This window comes from Egretta garzetta, unplaced genomic scaffold (assembly GCF_000687185.1).
Source record: "Egretta garzetta isolate BGI_Z169 unplaced genomic scaffold, ASM68718v1 scaffold264, whole genome shotgun sequence".
Classification (NCBI taxonomy): domain Eukaryota; kingdom Metazoa; phylum Chordata; class Aves; order Pelecaniformes; family Ardeidae; genus Egretta; species Egretta garzetta.
The window spans coordinates 2,867,474-2,883,086 of NW_009259685.1; the positions used below are offsets into that span (position 1 = coordinate 2,867,474).

Here is a 15,613-nt window from a genome sequence, read left to right on the forward strand (position 1 = left end):
ATTTTCATCAGAAACCAGTCAGTTTCAAGACTTGAGAGTGGGCTCTGTGTTCCTGCTTATGATGAAGTCATTTGTGCTGCAGATCTTCTTGTCTTGCTCTTGAAACAATAATGATACAAATAAGAGAGCGTGAGGCAAAGACAACATGAGCGTGTGAAAGTGACAGTCATTCTCTTGGTAAATACCAAGTAATTATTGTGGTATTGGGTAAAACTGAGCCTGTGAAAATTGGCTCTTAATTACATTTGAAAGTCTATGTCAATATGAAGCACTTTGTTGTTGTGTGCAGGATGACACTAGAAAATGGCAAAAGATGAAAGAAAAATGCAGTTCAGAGCTCTGGTGGACACGAACATCAGCTCTTGCTGACATTTCTTCCGCCTCTTGAGCCTGCTTGCCATGGCAACCTTTGTTTGCTTGCGGTAAAAGGAAAGGTATCATCATCCTTCACTTAATGCAGAATACAGCATTCAAGAGGAGAAAAAAAACCAGCTTTTAAAAATAAGTGAGAAAGCAACTTTCTTCCTGAAGCTTGTATCCTGCTGTTCATTCTAGATAAACTGCTGAAAAGTGTACCTACTTTGAATTTTAAAGACTGTGTCTGCTCTGCAAAGGAAAAGTATTTTAAGGGTGAAGCAAAATGAAACTCAGCCTATCTTTGGCCTGGCAAGGAACACTGCTGATCTGTCTTTCTTGTCAGTTAGCCGAGTAGTTCAAGAACCAAGGGTTTTTCTCCTCAAAAATATTTAGCAGAAGACTTTTGTGCCAAGTGAATAGAAGAGCCTTACAAACCAGGTTCTGCAAACACTGTAAGCCTCAGTATAAAAAAAGGTGACTTATGGAAACTGAGGAAAGGTGAAAAAGCCTATGTCTATCATGAGACATCTAAAAAGCATTTCCAAGTTCCTGGATTCAGGTGCCTTTAGGCTATGTCCCAGCTATATATCAGGAGGCAGGGCTCAGCTGGACAACAGGCCCTTTCCTATTCATCCTTATTTCTGTGTAAGGAAATTCATACAAGAGCTGTTGTATACACTGACTACGCACCAGCCTGGATGAACAGCCAGGATGCCAGGACATTCTGTGGCACTCCTCAGAAGGCTCAGGCTATTCTTGAGCCTAAGTCATTTGCCTGCCCAGCCAGGCAATATTCTATTCTCCAGAATAGTAGGGGCTTAAATTTCTGGATCTCAAATTAATGCCTTAACCTTTGGAATTTCCTACAGCCATTTTCTTTTATATATTTGTACACATTTCTTTAATATGCATATTCCTTACAGTCATAGAAAGACACTTAACAGTTTTACAAGGCCTTATCATTAAAAAAAAAAAAAAGCCATTTTCTCCACATGTTTGAAAGATTTTCATGTATCCCCTTAAATATACACTTTAATAAAAGTAATAATTAGTATTATTTCCCACATATTAAATGCAAAGGTGCTAGAACTAACTACTGTGAAGAAGCCAGGTTTAGAAAGGTTGTTTTCAGTGACTTGCCTGATGTGAGATGGAGTTAGGTCTTGCACACAGGCTTTATGTTGCCCAGCTTCATTATGAGGACATACAACTTACCTGGAAGACTTTATGAACATCACAGTAAGTTGCAGTGGTTTGCACAAATGAAAAGTATTCTCATCTGCTGGATTGCTGGAAAGGGTATTTCAGGCAACATTGTCTGATAGTATATGCCCATTATGCAGGTCTTCCGATTATGCAGGGTTCTTTAGAAGGTTGTATTCCTTGTAAAAAAAAAAAATAGGAAAAAACCCAGCTTCTCAGCAAATAGGTGATATTCTTGATTGTAAAACATGTCTCACATCTGCTGGACACCCAGGACCCGAGTCATTATATTCTAGCTCACAGGACTGTCAGGAAGCATGGGATTTTTTTTTCACTGTTACTTAGATAATATTGTGCTGAGCACGGCAGAAATAGTTTTGGTAACAAAGACATGATGACAGAAGTATCTCATCAGAGAAACTTTCTCACTGTGTGGGATTCATCTCACATTTTGTCAGCTAAAGTTGAGCATACAAGAAGGTACCTTCAGAGGAACCATTTATCTCAGTCCAGAATATTTGCCTAAAATAGATGGAATTATTGCTTTCTGGATATGCTTACCTCTCTCCACTGAATACTAAGGGACCCTGAACAATTATTTTATCTCAGATACTTAACTTTTTAGACAGATAAAGTAAGATGAATCAGATCTTGAAACTTCTTTATGTGTAAGATGAAGATAATTGTGTGCACACGCTCTTGCATCATGAGTTTTGAGAACCACAGACAGGTATGATTTCTCAGTGTTCACATATTCTGATAAGTACTCTGAGTACCCGGATACAGACCATATGCAGAATAAGGTTAAATGGGGAGATTGCCAGATTATGTTATAATTAATGGACAGAATTTCCTTCATCCCTTGCGTCCACATGGAAGTTCTACCTTACTTGACCCAAGAGGGATATTTGTTTTCCTATACTGTTCTGTATCTGTGATATTCCCCTCAGTTGTCATAATGCTGTATGCAGCAGCAGCAGCAGCTATAAGAAATGCACAAAACTGTCTCCAGCTCACCTTTGTGCTCTGACGCAGACCCTGGGGTCTACATTCCTCAAATCCCACACCAGCGGAAAGGCAGCTAAAATATATTTGTCATGGCAAGACATTTAGTGAATGTTTAGGGACTGTCTTTTTCGTGCTTACTTCAGGCTGTTGAATTTCAGCTGGGTTGTGTTCACTCACTGCTGAGATGTTGACATGTATAGAAGGCAGCTTTGTCTCATATAAATAGCTCAGCTAACTTCAGTATTAGGAGAAAGCCTGAGTTCACTGGGATCATTCTCAGGTATGAAATCTGTAGGATCAGGCCCACCTCCAGGGAAGAAATAAGACTTCCCAAATATTTAAACAATTGTTACAATTAGTAAGTATACACAGGTCTTCAGCAGAGGGAGGATAGCATTTTGATGCAGCATAAGAAACATCACTCCAAAATTAGCTTGTTGGCACTGAGGATATTTCTGAGCCATACCTATTAATATAAGCCACTGTATTCATTGCAGTGTTACGTGCTTGGCAGAGGAGGATTCACACGACAACTGCTCAACTTTCAAAGTACCTAAAAACTCCGTCTTGCATATGGACACCCAAACCCACTGAAATTTATGAACATGTGTTTACAAACTGTTACTTAGAGTTCAAAAGGGCAGTTTAGAGCATGTTTCATCTGCCTGTTCTAGAGGAAAACCATAACAAGAATTTGCAGGAGCTGCTATTCTCTTGTGAAATTAACAGATCAACTGATACAAAAAATTCCTCTATTTGTTGTCACAGAGTAGCCAAGATGCAATCTAAACTCATGTTTTGGGAGTCAAAGGGCAATTTGGAAACGGCGTGTGACTGTTCCTTTCACCTGTGTGTTTTTATGAAGAAAACGTACATAACTAATACTTTGAAATGCAGTTAGCTATACTGAATCATAGCTCTCTTGCTTTTTCAGCATTCTTTCTCTTTTAGCCACAATAATTGACTTGCCCAGGGTAACTCTAAATATTAAATGTGTTATAATTATGCATGTTGCTTGACAGAAATGAGAGCTGACAGTCAGATTCTGGTGGAAGTTAAATGTGTGGAAATCCAGAGTAATAGAAGTCAACAGTTACTCTGCCGTTGTTACTGGTTGTAACTGTTTGATCGGTGCCTGGTTCAAGAGCCTTTTCACATGCATTTAGGTCTGTGAGTCCAGCTTTCTAGCACTGATTGCAAGGCTGGTGCCTAAACTGAACAAGCATAGAGATTAAAGAGAGCAGACAGAGGCATCAGGAAGGAGGAGACCAAGATCAAATAGAGATTCCTCCCTTGCTGTCACACATATTCTTAAAAAGCATGAGGTTGCGCAGTTTCTTATACGCGCTTTCTGTTAACAACTTCGCAGATTCATGCGGAAGAAAATGTTGCTTTTCTTCTTCTGGAAGGTCTTCCTTTTGAACCTTCCTTCAATTTGTCCCACAGGGAAGTGCAAGCGAGGCCACCCTGATTTCGCTGCTTGCTGCAAGAACAAAGTCTATCAGACGGGTGCAGTCAGAAAAGCCTGAGCTAACAGAAGCAGACATCATGGGCAGGCTGGTGGCCTATGCTTCTGATCAGGTGAGTACCTCTCAAAAACATGGAAACAAAGGGTCTCTACTCAACAATTTCAGCCATCTCAATAGGCAGGTGAATTAAGTATAAATTCTTTGGATTGGTGACTATTTGGTTTTGCTTGTTTAAATCTTACTGTGCAACATAAGGGGGCTGGAATCTCATGTGTGCTGCCATTATACAAAGAATAAATGCCCAGAGGTCAGTGTTACAAAGTATTGCTTCTTTACACAAAGAGCTCATTTGAAGTAAAGAAAGACACATGCATAAGGGTTAATTTCGGTTGTGTTGAGTAAGTCTAGACCACCTCTTGTTACATCTAGGCTTGTGTCCGTGTGTGCACACATTATTTTCCTCCTATATACACATGTGCAAACAAACACATATATATCCCCTCCCTCTACGCGTGCATGGGTGCAGGTGCGTGCACACAGACAAACCTAGTGCGTGGATATAAAGCAAATTGGTCATAGTACTTGAAGAAGCCCCAAACTTTTTTTTTTTTTTTAAAGAAAAAAACTCCTAAAATCTCCATGTATCAATACAGCTAAGAAATCTTCTAAGAAAACAATCCTTGATTTCTGACTGTGAGTGGTATTTAGCAGACTGAGTTAGGTTAAATTCCCAGCAGGCCAGGACCACGAGAGGCTTTTAGTGTTAATGAAAGCAAATTTTAGTCTTGTGAGTTCTGCTGCTCTTACCTTTCTGACACACTAATCCTACTGAAGGGCCAAGCAGTGTTGCTTCTCTCAATAGCTATGACATTTTCTCATCTAAATGTCAATGAGGTAGATAGAAGAAACTTCTTAGTCCTTGATGTTTACTTTAAAGTAATATCTGATTATGCAGAATAGGATGGCCATGTTTCAGGCTTACCTTGATTTACTGCTAAGTGTATGTTAAAAAGCACTGGAGAGCGAGTTCAAAGTACACTTGTTCTTTGCTGGTGGGAAGGGGGCCTACACTGGTGGGGTGAGAAGACTCAGGACAAGAAAATACGAGGTAAGATAACTGTTTTCAAAAGGCACAAAGGGTATTTGTCCTTTTTTTTGTCTGGGACCCTAAGGTCTGTGTTGTGCAGACCGCCAGTCCCAGAGCTCAAACCCTGACCCAGTGATGCACAAAGCCTTTTATTTGTTTTCATTTTTGGTCCCATGTAAGTGGCTGACCTGAAATGAGGACTGACAAGCCTTCCTGCCTACTGAAGGTCAGAGGATTTTATGTTTACAGGAGGATTTGCCTTAAGATATTGCTGACCTTTCAAAGCAGATTGTTGCAGAGCTCACCGGTCCTTCTGCATTAAGAACAGACCTGTGTGACTAAGAGGCAATAATCCACAAAAGAAAGTAAGCCTAAGCCATTCTGGGGGAGAGAAAACCATGCACTGACAGAGCATAACATTGCAAGAATGCATTAGGAGGGAGGTAAAGAGCTGGCTGGTAAGGAGACCCAGAGCAGAAAGCTGAACTCAGATCTCGTATATCTTGGGAGATCATTTTAGCTTCTCAGCATTTGGAGAAAGTCTTTATGCCGTTGAAATAATTTTGCTTTGTGTTAATGAGTACAGAGCAGGACTGGCAAAAAAGCTTTCCCCAATAACTGCTTGGGGATTTGGAGACAACAGAAGAGGATCCCTGTCTTTTTTAGTGCCTGGGCTACCCTGGCTGAGGCTCCTCTTGCAAGGGACGCTGAATGTGAGACCTCAGGGCTGAGAGAAGCATCCAACCACCCCTGATAGTAGACACCTGACTGTTTGGGACCAGAACAGAAGTCAGGGTAGTTTTCTGATATTCTCAAATTTTCTCAGGCCATTTCCTTCATTGGCCTTTTTTGGCCATGTTTATTTGGCTACCTTAAGCAGCTGCCCACTCATTTCACTGATTTTTTCGTTCCTTGCTCTGCTTAAGGATGGTGGGAAATTCCCGAGTACTTGGCTGAGGACTAGGGATTCCATGGAGCAGCAAGTCACTAAAGATTTGTTATAACGCAAAAGCATCTTGGCAGTTTTACCCTTAAGATTGTGAATGGCTGTAGTTACCAGCCTTACTACAATTCTGGAGATCTGAGGAAGGAATCCTGAGGTTCTGACTGGCTGACAACCTCAGTGTGTTATTACTGTTTGCTTATTTACTATTCTTGTATAAATCAGTTACAAGTTACCTCTCTCCGTTGTACACTTTAATGAAGTATGGTATTGCTATGGTACACACACTTTTTCAAGTCTAGATTTCTACATTTTCTCAAGCTGGTGCCTAATTAGTTTGGGAAAGTACTTTAACAAGAGGCACTGCTGAGATACAAGTTAGTAGTCAACCTGCCTTTAAAACACACCACTTCAGGCATATGTGAAGTTGAAAGGCAGAAACTTCATCTTCATCTGGTCTTGCTCAACCTATGTTTTGGCTTAATCTTTTCCATGATTATATGCTAAATTAGAATAGAATTAGTAAATGCTCTTGTAGGCACTAGCAAGAACCAACAAGGATAGGATTGAGATTATGAATCAGAATAGTCAAGATATGAAAAGGTGAGGAATTTTTCTCTTTCGAATTAATGACAATTCATGAAATTGTAGAAGGTGGGAGATAAAATAGCTTTTTTTGTTTGTTTGTTTTAGTCATGCTTTGAAGACAGTATTTTGTGGCTAAACATACCTTTTACTGTAAATAGAGTTATTATAGTATTGTGCTTCACAATTTTATAAGAATTTCTTAGTCATATCTTTGTTTTTATTTACTGAGTTATACTTTCTCTTCTAAAAGATATTATTTAAGGGGAATTCAAATAAAATGATTTATAAATAAAATAACATATTGGGAACGATCCTTAACTGCCTACCAAAATGATTGAATGGATGATTGAATGGCAATTTATTCAGTAGGTAATCTAAAAAAAAAGGTAATGTAAGAAAATATCTCAGTCTATCTATACCATACTATGATGTAGGGTTCAGCAAAGCTGTATGCCACAAAAATATGCTAGTGAGCAACTGAATCATTATCAGGCAAGCTGATTATCTGCATGTCTTTTGCTTGGTTTGGAGCCAAATCCTGAAGCTCTAAATCAATCCTACCTAATTGTGAACACGTTAATTAAAGCTCTCACTAAGGTTAATTGAACTCTTGTCTGAATGATGCCATGGCAATGGTTTCAAGAATACTTCAGGGTTTCTATTAGTGGTTGTGTGTGTGTGTGTCTATCTATATGGAAGAGGGAGAGGTATGTATCTGTTATGTACCAGCAACAGTCCCAGGATCTCAAGTATTGCTTTACTTGAAAGAAATGACTTTTTGTTGTCAAATTCAAATGAACTTCTTACATTCTGATAAAAGGTATCTGTCATAAAACCTGCCCATTTCCTTGTAGGCTCATTCATCAGTGGAAAGGGCTGCGTTAATTGGTGGTGTGAAGATTAAAAATGTTTCTTCAGATGATACATTTAGTGTTTGTGGTTCAGCCCTAAAGAAAGTTTTGGATGAAGACAAAGCTTCTGGTCTTATCCCGTTCTTCGTGAGTAATGGATTTTAATTTATCAGTGGATTTATTGCTTCTGATAAGCTATTTTTGTCATGAGTAGATGATCTCATCCCTAACAAAGGGATCGATAGGCAGCCTAGCTAGAATACTAGGACAGGTTCCATAAGTGTTCTTCACACACCTTTCTGCGCAGTACAAGCAACTCATTTGAGCAGCTCGTTGCTCTTCTCAGCAAAAATGATGTTTTAAAAGGACTTAAAGTTATATTAGACAGCTGAATAAATGCAGGTGAATTTTGTAGTTGCATGTAATCCTGCAATGTTATGATCTCCTAACACTTGAATTCTGAACTCCCCCTTTTACAAAGATATACTTCTATTTTTCAGGTTCTAACTTACTTACATGTAAAACAAGTTTAAAGGCAATAAATTAAATTATGGTGTCTCAAACTTATGTATTTTCAAGAAAAAATAGTTTCTCCTCCTCACTACCTTAGCAAAGAAATCAATGTCCATAACATACCCCAAATATCAGCAAAATCAGACATTTTCAGATGGGTATTTGTATGTGACTTGTCTCTAACAGGTGAGCTATAGGGAATCTGGCTGTGGAAGTTTTAAGGTGTCATCTCTTCTTGTTACCTGTCCACTTTCCTTTCCAGAGATTCCTGCTTCCTCAGCCATCCAGCAAAAGCAAATGTTTCTATCTCAGTAGCTAAAGCTCATAATCCCCCAGTTTTTGACACAGAACAGTGTTATATTGGATACAATTCTAAAGTTTGGTTCTACTGTGATAAGTACTTGATCAAAAAGGATATTTGCTTATTCATCAGATCCACTCCTCCTGTCAGTTCAGAACACCATCTTACTATTTCAGGTTAAAACAAGATTTTACCATTTGTTTTTACATATGTTTGGAGTAAGTAAACTCTGTTGTGGTTTTGTACATCATCAACAAAATTTTTTTGCTCATTTTCAAGTATTATTTCTCTACAAAACTTGATATAGACCATGAGCTGTATAGACCTATAAAGGGTTATCATATGCTACCAATAGCATGTTTTTACTGGCCTACACTGAAGAAAAATTGGACGGGGAAAAAAAAAGCCTGTTGTAGAAACTAAGAACTTTAGAAATGGGATTTTTTAAGAAAGTCAAAAATATGACATTTTTTTCAGAAAAGTCATGTCTGGCAACGATTTTTTCTTCTCTTTCATGTGGTAACATTTTGAAAAGGGCTAATGTGACTTAAATTTCTAGTAACTGTTTTCAGAAGAATTAGCAGATTAAGCTTGCTTATAGCCATGGATAAGTGCCAAACAGGAAAAAGAAGCTTAAATTTCACCAAGCTCTTTTGAAAATGTAATCTTTTTACTCTTCGTGTTAGTAACCTTTAGTGTCTGTTTGTATGTAGCATGAGGATGACTAGAGTGACAATTGTTTTTCAGAGGTGCAGAATGCTGCTAATTTCTAGCCTGTCTAGAACTAGTGAGTCCTTGAGATGAATGCTGCCTGAAGGAACTTTCTTCTGTGGGCTGCACCTATGGAAGTGGAGTTGTGCCATAAAGCATGTTTTATTTCTCTGTTATATGGTACCAGCTCATAATATCTTACATAAGATTCTATTTGTTTATGCTACTGTTAATTTTAAACAGTTACAAGTACAGCACTATACCACATCTCCATGCCCTAATTACAAATTTAATTTGTTTTTTCCTCACCTTTTCTCCATTAACCAAAAAAAAATGCAACTTGCCCCTCATAAATATTCACTCCTCATTATTTTTTCTATGTGTAGCAAGAAGAAATAAAAATTCTGGTTTATGCATTCAGTGACACCTTTACAAAGGGTGATTTAATGGTTGTTTTTCTTCCTCTGTTTGCTTAGCTGGGCAAAACAGGCTTTCAAAGACAGTAGAGGCTCAGTCTGAGTTAATATGGCCTGTGCCAGGTCTTCCATTTATTTGTATACATAAAACATGTCAGCTTAGATTAAACTAGATCTCATTATCCTCATGGTTGGCCTCTTAACTCAAAAGGTGTGTTAATTCTCTGTCATGTGGAGCAGCAGTCCATGCACTGTATTAGTGCTCCCTTTTCTGGTTTGCAGATTTCAAAAGCCTTTCCATTTCTTTTGTTCTTGAGTAATTTGGTGCTATTTTATTTTGTTCTGGTGACAAAGATATGCACATTGCCAAGGAAACACCTTACACCACTTTATTCCTTGTCTCCCCGTATTCACTGATCCTTCACTAAGGGGAGTGATTCAACATCAAAGCAAAAAGTTCAACGGAAGAAATTCTGCCTGAAGAGACTTGCGACAGCAGAGAGATCATTCCTAATGAAGAGATCTTGGTTGCATCCAAGCTGATGCAGTGTCCCTTATCAGCAAAAAAAAAAAGTTTTGTAGGGGATTAAAAAGATGAAAACAAATTACAATGCCTTATAGGCATGATTCTCCTCTTATATTTAATGAATAGGTGAGGAATCATTATACTGAACTTGATGCAAGTGTTTTGCTTGTAGAGGTGAGTGGAGAATCAGGGGCACGTTTGCTTGATGTGAAACAGGTTCTCTCCTTGCAACAATCTGGTAATTATAGGTTTGCTTTTCACATACATAAGATTTGATTTGGCAGTCAGTCTTTGGGAGGGGCGTTGTCTTTAAAACAAGTCTTTGAATTCCTATCCACCGTCAGTATCTTTTAGCACTAGTAATGTGTGTGTCATTTTGTTCAGTGAAGGCTATTGCCAATTAGCGTACCCAGACCTACTTTTGTTTCCTTTTTTTTATTTCTAAGTTCAGACTTGTGTCAATTTGTCTCTTTCAAAATACTTTTGCAGAAATTGAAACAGAGATATTTTCATAGAGTAAAGCAAGCAGACTGTGCAAACAAAGCACTTAGCCATGTCAGGTGTTGAGGCACTAAAGTTGACACAATTTACTGAGGAACATTTTTCCAAGTGTGGCTGATAGGCAGCCCTTCAGCTGGCTGCCAGTTAAGGGGGAGCTTTAAAGCACGTGCTGAAGTCAAGCCCATTTCATTAATTATAAATGCTAACCAGTGGTTAAGCACGTGCGTAAACGCCTTTCTCAGATGAGCCCTATGCTCCCAGCTTGAGACAGGCCTCTATGTTGGACGAATGTTGACCGGGATGCTCAAATGCGGAGACCACTAAGTAAAGCGCTGCTGGATGCAGACGTAGAGCCCACTGCATTCAAGCCTAGCTCACCTGAATGTAAGTGGCCTGTGAGCTTTATGCTGTCTTTCATAAATCAACACTGATACACTGCAGCTGGCATATATATAGTACAATATACTTCAACAGCCTCAGCTGGTATAAAGCTGCTATAACGCGATCGCCTTCCTGATGAACAAAGGCCCGGAGTGAAATCTCCCTGATTCTAGCTGAAATGACTTCTCTGAATGATGATCTGCAGGATATTAAGCAGCAGGCTGTTTGTATGTGGGCTCACTTGGAAAACAATAAATCAGAATTAGACTGACAGAGGAGCCATCTTTTCAGTGGAAGTTAACATTTAGATCCTGACCACAGATTACCAGTTGGAAGAAGCATTCTCGAGACGTGTATATCTGTCTAGGGCGATGTTTCTTAACCCACAGTTTGTGAATGATTGCTGTTTTTTGAAATACTGCGTGGTGGTTTAGTAAACTGCTGCAGTTTTCTTCAAGTCACAGACATTCTCATGAGTGCAAGCTGGCAAACAACGGAGTAGGAGAAAATAAAAATAACTCTGTCCCAGCCAAAACCAGGACATCGGAGAACATGGAAAGTTCTGTCTGACTTTAGTTAATTGCAAATTAAAACCGTTATGGTGACACTGTGCAAAATGTGTCCACATCTCTTTCAAAAGCTGTGGGAGGTCTTCCAGTTGAAAAGATTGAGAGTCATTGCTCTCAGGCATCATAAAGATTCATGCATGCTCCCTGACATAGCTCTTGATTTCAGGAAAGTAATACGAGATGACTGAGGCAAGCGTTTCAGCTGCTTTGTATTCGCAAGCAGGGCTGCGTCAAATTTGAAGTGCACAACCTGAAAAGGATAAGGCCTGCGGGCTATACTGAGCCATCAGTCCCATTTCTGTGATGCAGCCTGTCCCCCGCCCTTCGCACAAATGTGATTTTGCTGGCGTTACACTGGTTACAAATTGAGTTAGATTCATTGTGTAGTGCTGAGGTGGGGTAATGAGGGCCCTGACAAGAGCAGATGCTGTCACTTTAAGTGGTTTCTGAGAATTAAAACAAGTAGCTTTGAGGCTTAGGCACCTGCAGAGAGGACAACAAAATTATTTTAGAAACTGAGGTATACTTTACAGAATAAGCCATTATTTAAACAACTGTGCATATGTTTGAACTCATATAATCTCTCACTGAAGCAACATACTCCTTATCCTGATTAGGAGAAGAGTACTTAAACTGCAGTACGATGCTAATAACAATCATGTGTACCTTTCTGTTGTGAAATCTCCATCATTATTTTAATTGCTGGACTAGCCAAGATAATTTCACTCTAATCTTGTCAGAAAGTCTACACCATATGATCATAAAATATATGTATAAAAGCAGAGCTAAGTCTATAGTGCACTCTTTATGTGAGCATTTTCCAGTCCAATGGGTTAACCCCCATTCCAGCTCTGGAGCCCTCAGCACAAGAAGGACATGGAACTGTTGGAACGGGTCCAGAGGAGGGCCACAAAAATGATCCGAGGGCTGGAGCACCTCTCCTATGAGGACAGGCTGAGAGAGTTGGGCTTGTTCAGTCTGGAGAAAAGGAGGCTACGGGGAGACCTGATTGCGGCCTTCCAGTACCTAAAGGGGGCCTATAGGAAAGATGGGGAACGTCTTTTTAGTAGGACCAGCTGTGTTAGGACAAGGGGAAATGGTTTTAAACTAGAACAGGGTAGGTTCAGGCTAGAGGTAAGGAAGAAATTTTTTACAATAAGAGTGGTAAAACACTGGAACAGGTTGCCCAGAGAGGTAGTGGAGGCCCCATCCCTGGAAACATTCAAGGCCAGGTTGGATGGGGCTCTGAGCAATCTGATCTAGTTAGCAGTGGCCCTGCTCACTGCAGGGGGGTTGGACTAGATGACCACTAGTGGTCCCTTCCAACCCTAAACATTCTATGATTCTATGATTCTATGATTCTTTATGTATATAGAAAAAGCAGAATTTTCATCATGGTATCCTCCATTTCTCGTGACACAATTTGTAGATCTGTAGTTCAGCCAAAGATGAAATGCAGGTTTCTCCTGATTGTGGGAACATCTTAGGTAGACAATAGTGCGATAAATACATTTTCACTCCATACATGCATGCCCTGTTAGCAAAAAAAAGGAGCAAACTTATTCCTTTTTTTAAAAATATCCTGCAATCTTTTTAAAGCAGCCTCCCTCAAAGGATGATTAAACTTCCAGAGAAGTCATAAATGTACCTCAAGGCATGGCAGTTATTCTGTTCTTCTAATGTGTCTCAGGAATATGGGAAGGCCCAGTATAGATAAAGATTAGATTATTTTGAGGGAAAAATATGTTAGAAACAAAATTGTATTAACTACATGTTCAATGTGCTTCTCATTTTCGAACTGTTTCCGTTCCAAACTAAGGTTCTTAGTAACTTGATGTGGAAAAAATACTGAATTGTCCCTTACTTATTTTAATAATAGCTTTTCCCATAGCCAACATTTTTTCTTGGTGCAATGAAAAATGATTACAGTTATTAATATTGCTGTAACTGTGAAGTCGGCAGAACACGTGCGCTGTCAGGGATATAATGTTTTCAGGGTTTTATATGGCTACATTTAATCAGATCTGCCCTATATAAAGGCAGGATATGACTTCCTCTAAAAGTGTACATAAATTTATATGAATTGAGTACTATCTGGGTGCTTTCCACTAAGCAGAAAAATTCAGCTCCCTACAACAATTTAAAATATCTCTGAGGTATATGGTATAATATAGATGCAGAAATAGTCAAAAGTGTACTTAAAAGAGAGGTTTGACCTCTCTAGCAATAGATTAATGAGTTAGTTTAATATTCTTGGGATGTATGACTTGAAAATTTCTGGCTTTTTGAATACATATCCACCTGCCCTTTTTACTGGATGTTTATGTTAGTGTGGGATTTCCTATAAATTTTGAAAACTGGTTTAGTAAGTAGTAACCCAACCATCTCCCGCTTTGCACGAATTTTCTAAAAACCTGGAACTTGCAAATGAAAATCCTGTCACATTTCTCCAACTCTTTGTCTCATAACCAGATTATTTTTTCCAAGCTGTCAGGCCTTTATTTTGCTGTTGCTACTTCATTTAATAGAATGAAAAGAAAGGGGGGAAAAAAAAAAGCTTGATGGGAAATGTGGGAAGCAAAAATAAACAAACATGTGAAAACTTCACAAGAAGTTATTGGGAGGACTAGTGAGGGAACCTCCAGAGGGACAACCCACTTTTAGTCCCAAGGTGTGCACAGGACCTGCTTCAGGATGTGGCTGTAGATGATTTGTAACAATCTCTGATATCCAATAGGTGGTAGAGGTGAAAAAGGGAATCTCCAGCTTGAAAGCGAGTGACAACTTCTGAATGAGGATGAGCGTTCAAGGGACCAAATAGAAGGGTAACATATGGGTAGCTATCAAGCAGTCTGTTTAATTAGGGCAGAAATACTTGGTGAAAATGTGTATCAACTTTTCAAAAAGAAGGAAAAAAGACCCTCCTGAAAAAGTTGGCACTGTTTAACTTTTGAGTAACGGAGGAACTTTTGAGGAACTCCTAGAATGAACGAGTTGTGAGTGAAATGCAGGAGAGACAGCATGTGGATGTCTGAGCTAGAAGAATAGAAAAGAGCACGCACTTGGCAAGTGAAACATGATATTAGGCTAAAACAGATTATAGGATTTTGACAAACAATTTGCTACTGGCATAATAACATGAAATTATTTTTCTCGGAAGCAGAAAGCTGCTTGTGCTAGAGAGAGAGCCAAAAAGCTGAAAGCAGATAAGGCCACGCCAGGTAACCTAAATATGACCACAGTCCTTTGCTACAGAAATGCTTACTCACATCATGATGACTGTAACAGAACAGGCCAAATGTCCGCCCTGTCCCATGCACTCTGGGTGAGCCAGAGAAGTCCAGTACAGAGAAGGAGCTACTGGAAACATTTCCTGATGGTATCACTCCCGCTACAAGGGAGAGCAGTGACCCCCAAAGGCCCTGCGTACCTACTTGTTATGGAGCTCTGAGGCAAAAATGCACTGTATGGAGTTTAAATGCATAATGGTATCTATGTTTTGCTGCGGCAGTATGTTTGTTTCTTGAAAGGTCTAGTGGACGGACAAATCTCAGCTCGGTGTTCCTTTGTCTTCTTAAAAGTCTTGTCATGAATTTGCTGAGGGACGTGCACACACCCCACCCCTCCACACTCCCTGCCATCCCCAACTCACTGAAAAATGTGTCTAATTGCAGATATATAGGGAAAAACAGTGAAAGCAAAAGATAGTGCACTGACAGCGTACTAGAGAGTAAAAGTAACTGTAAGTACAAAAATAAAACCCCAAAATTCTGGATTTGACCTATTTATAGTCACGTCCTGGCTGTTCTGTAGTTTGTGTGGGACCTTGGATAAATGATCTAATTCCTTTGTACTTCAACACTCTTCAACTTTGGGTTCTGCCGCCACAACTTTGGGTTCTTTGACCACGGGATGGTCTACATGGCACCGGGCTTGCTGGCATCAAATGGTAGCCAGCTTTCTCAAAAGGAGAAGAGGGTCTTTGCCCAGGAGCTTGCGGGGCTCATTGACAGGGCTTTAAACTAGATGTGAAGGGGGAAGGGGAACCTATCGGGCTGGCCAGCGACAGGCTAGGGGATGATACGCAAGGGTTAGAGGGACAGGGGGCTAGTATGAGCCCTCAACCCGTTGCCCAGCAGTGTGTCAGGGGCGCTGCAGCCAAGTTGAAGTCTGGCGGAGGTGAGCCGGA

The 15,613-nt window shown here is 39.7% G+C and overlaps 1 protein-coding gene across 3 annotated transcripts in view; it reads left to right on the forward strand.

Moving 5' to 3' along the window:
• The window catches only part of DDC (dopa decarboxylase), a 57,339-nt gene that overhangs the window by 8,989 nt on the left and 32,737 nt on the right, over positions 1-15,613 (forward strand). For all 3 annotated transcript variants that reach the window (XR_004841987.1, XM_009638726.2, XM_035894137.1), the window contains exons 4-5: positions 4,015-4,149; positions 7,510-7,653. Coding sequence is in view for 2 of the 3 variants with exons in the window: in XM_009638726.2 (XP_009637021.1) it covers positions 4,015-4,149; positions 7,510-7,653 (279 nt within the window). In the remaining variant the exon portion in view is untranslated. The remainder of the gene's footprint in view (positions 1-4,014; positions 4,150-7,509; positions 7,654-15,613) is intronic.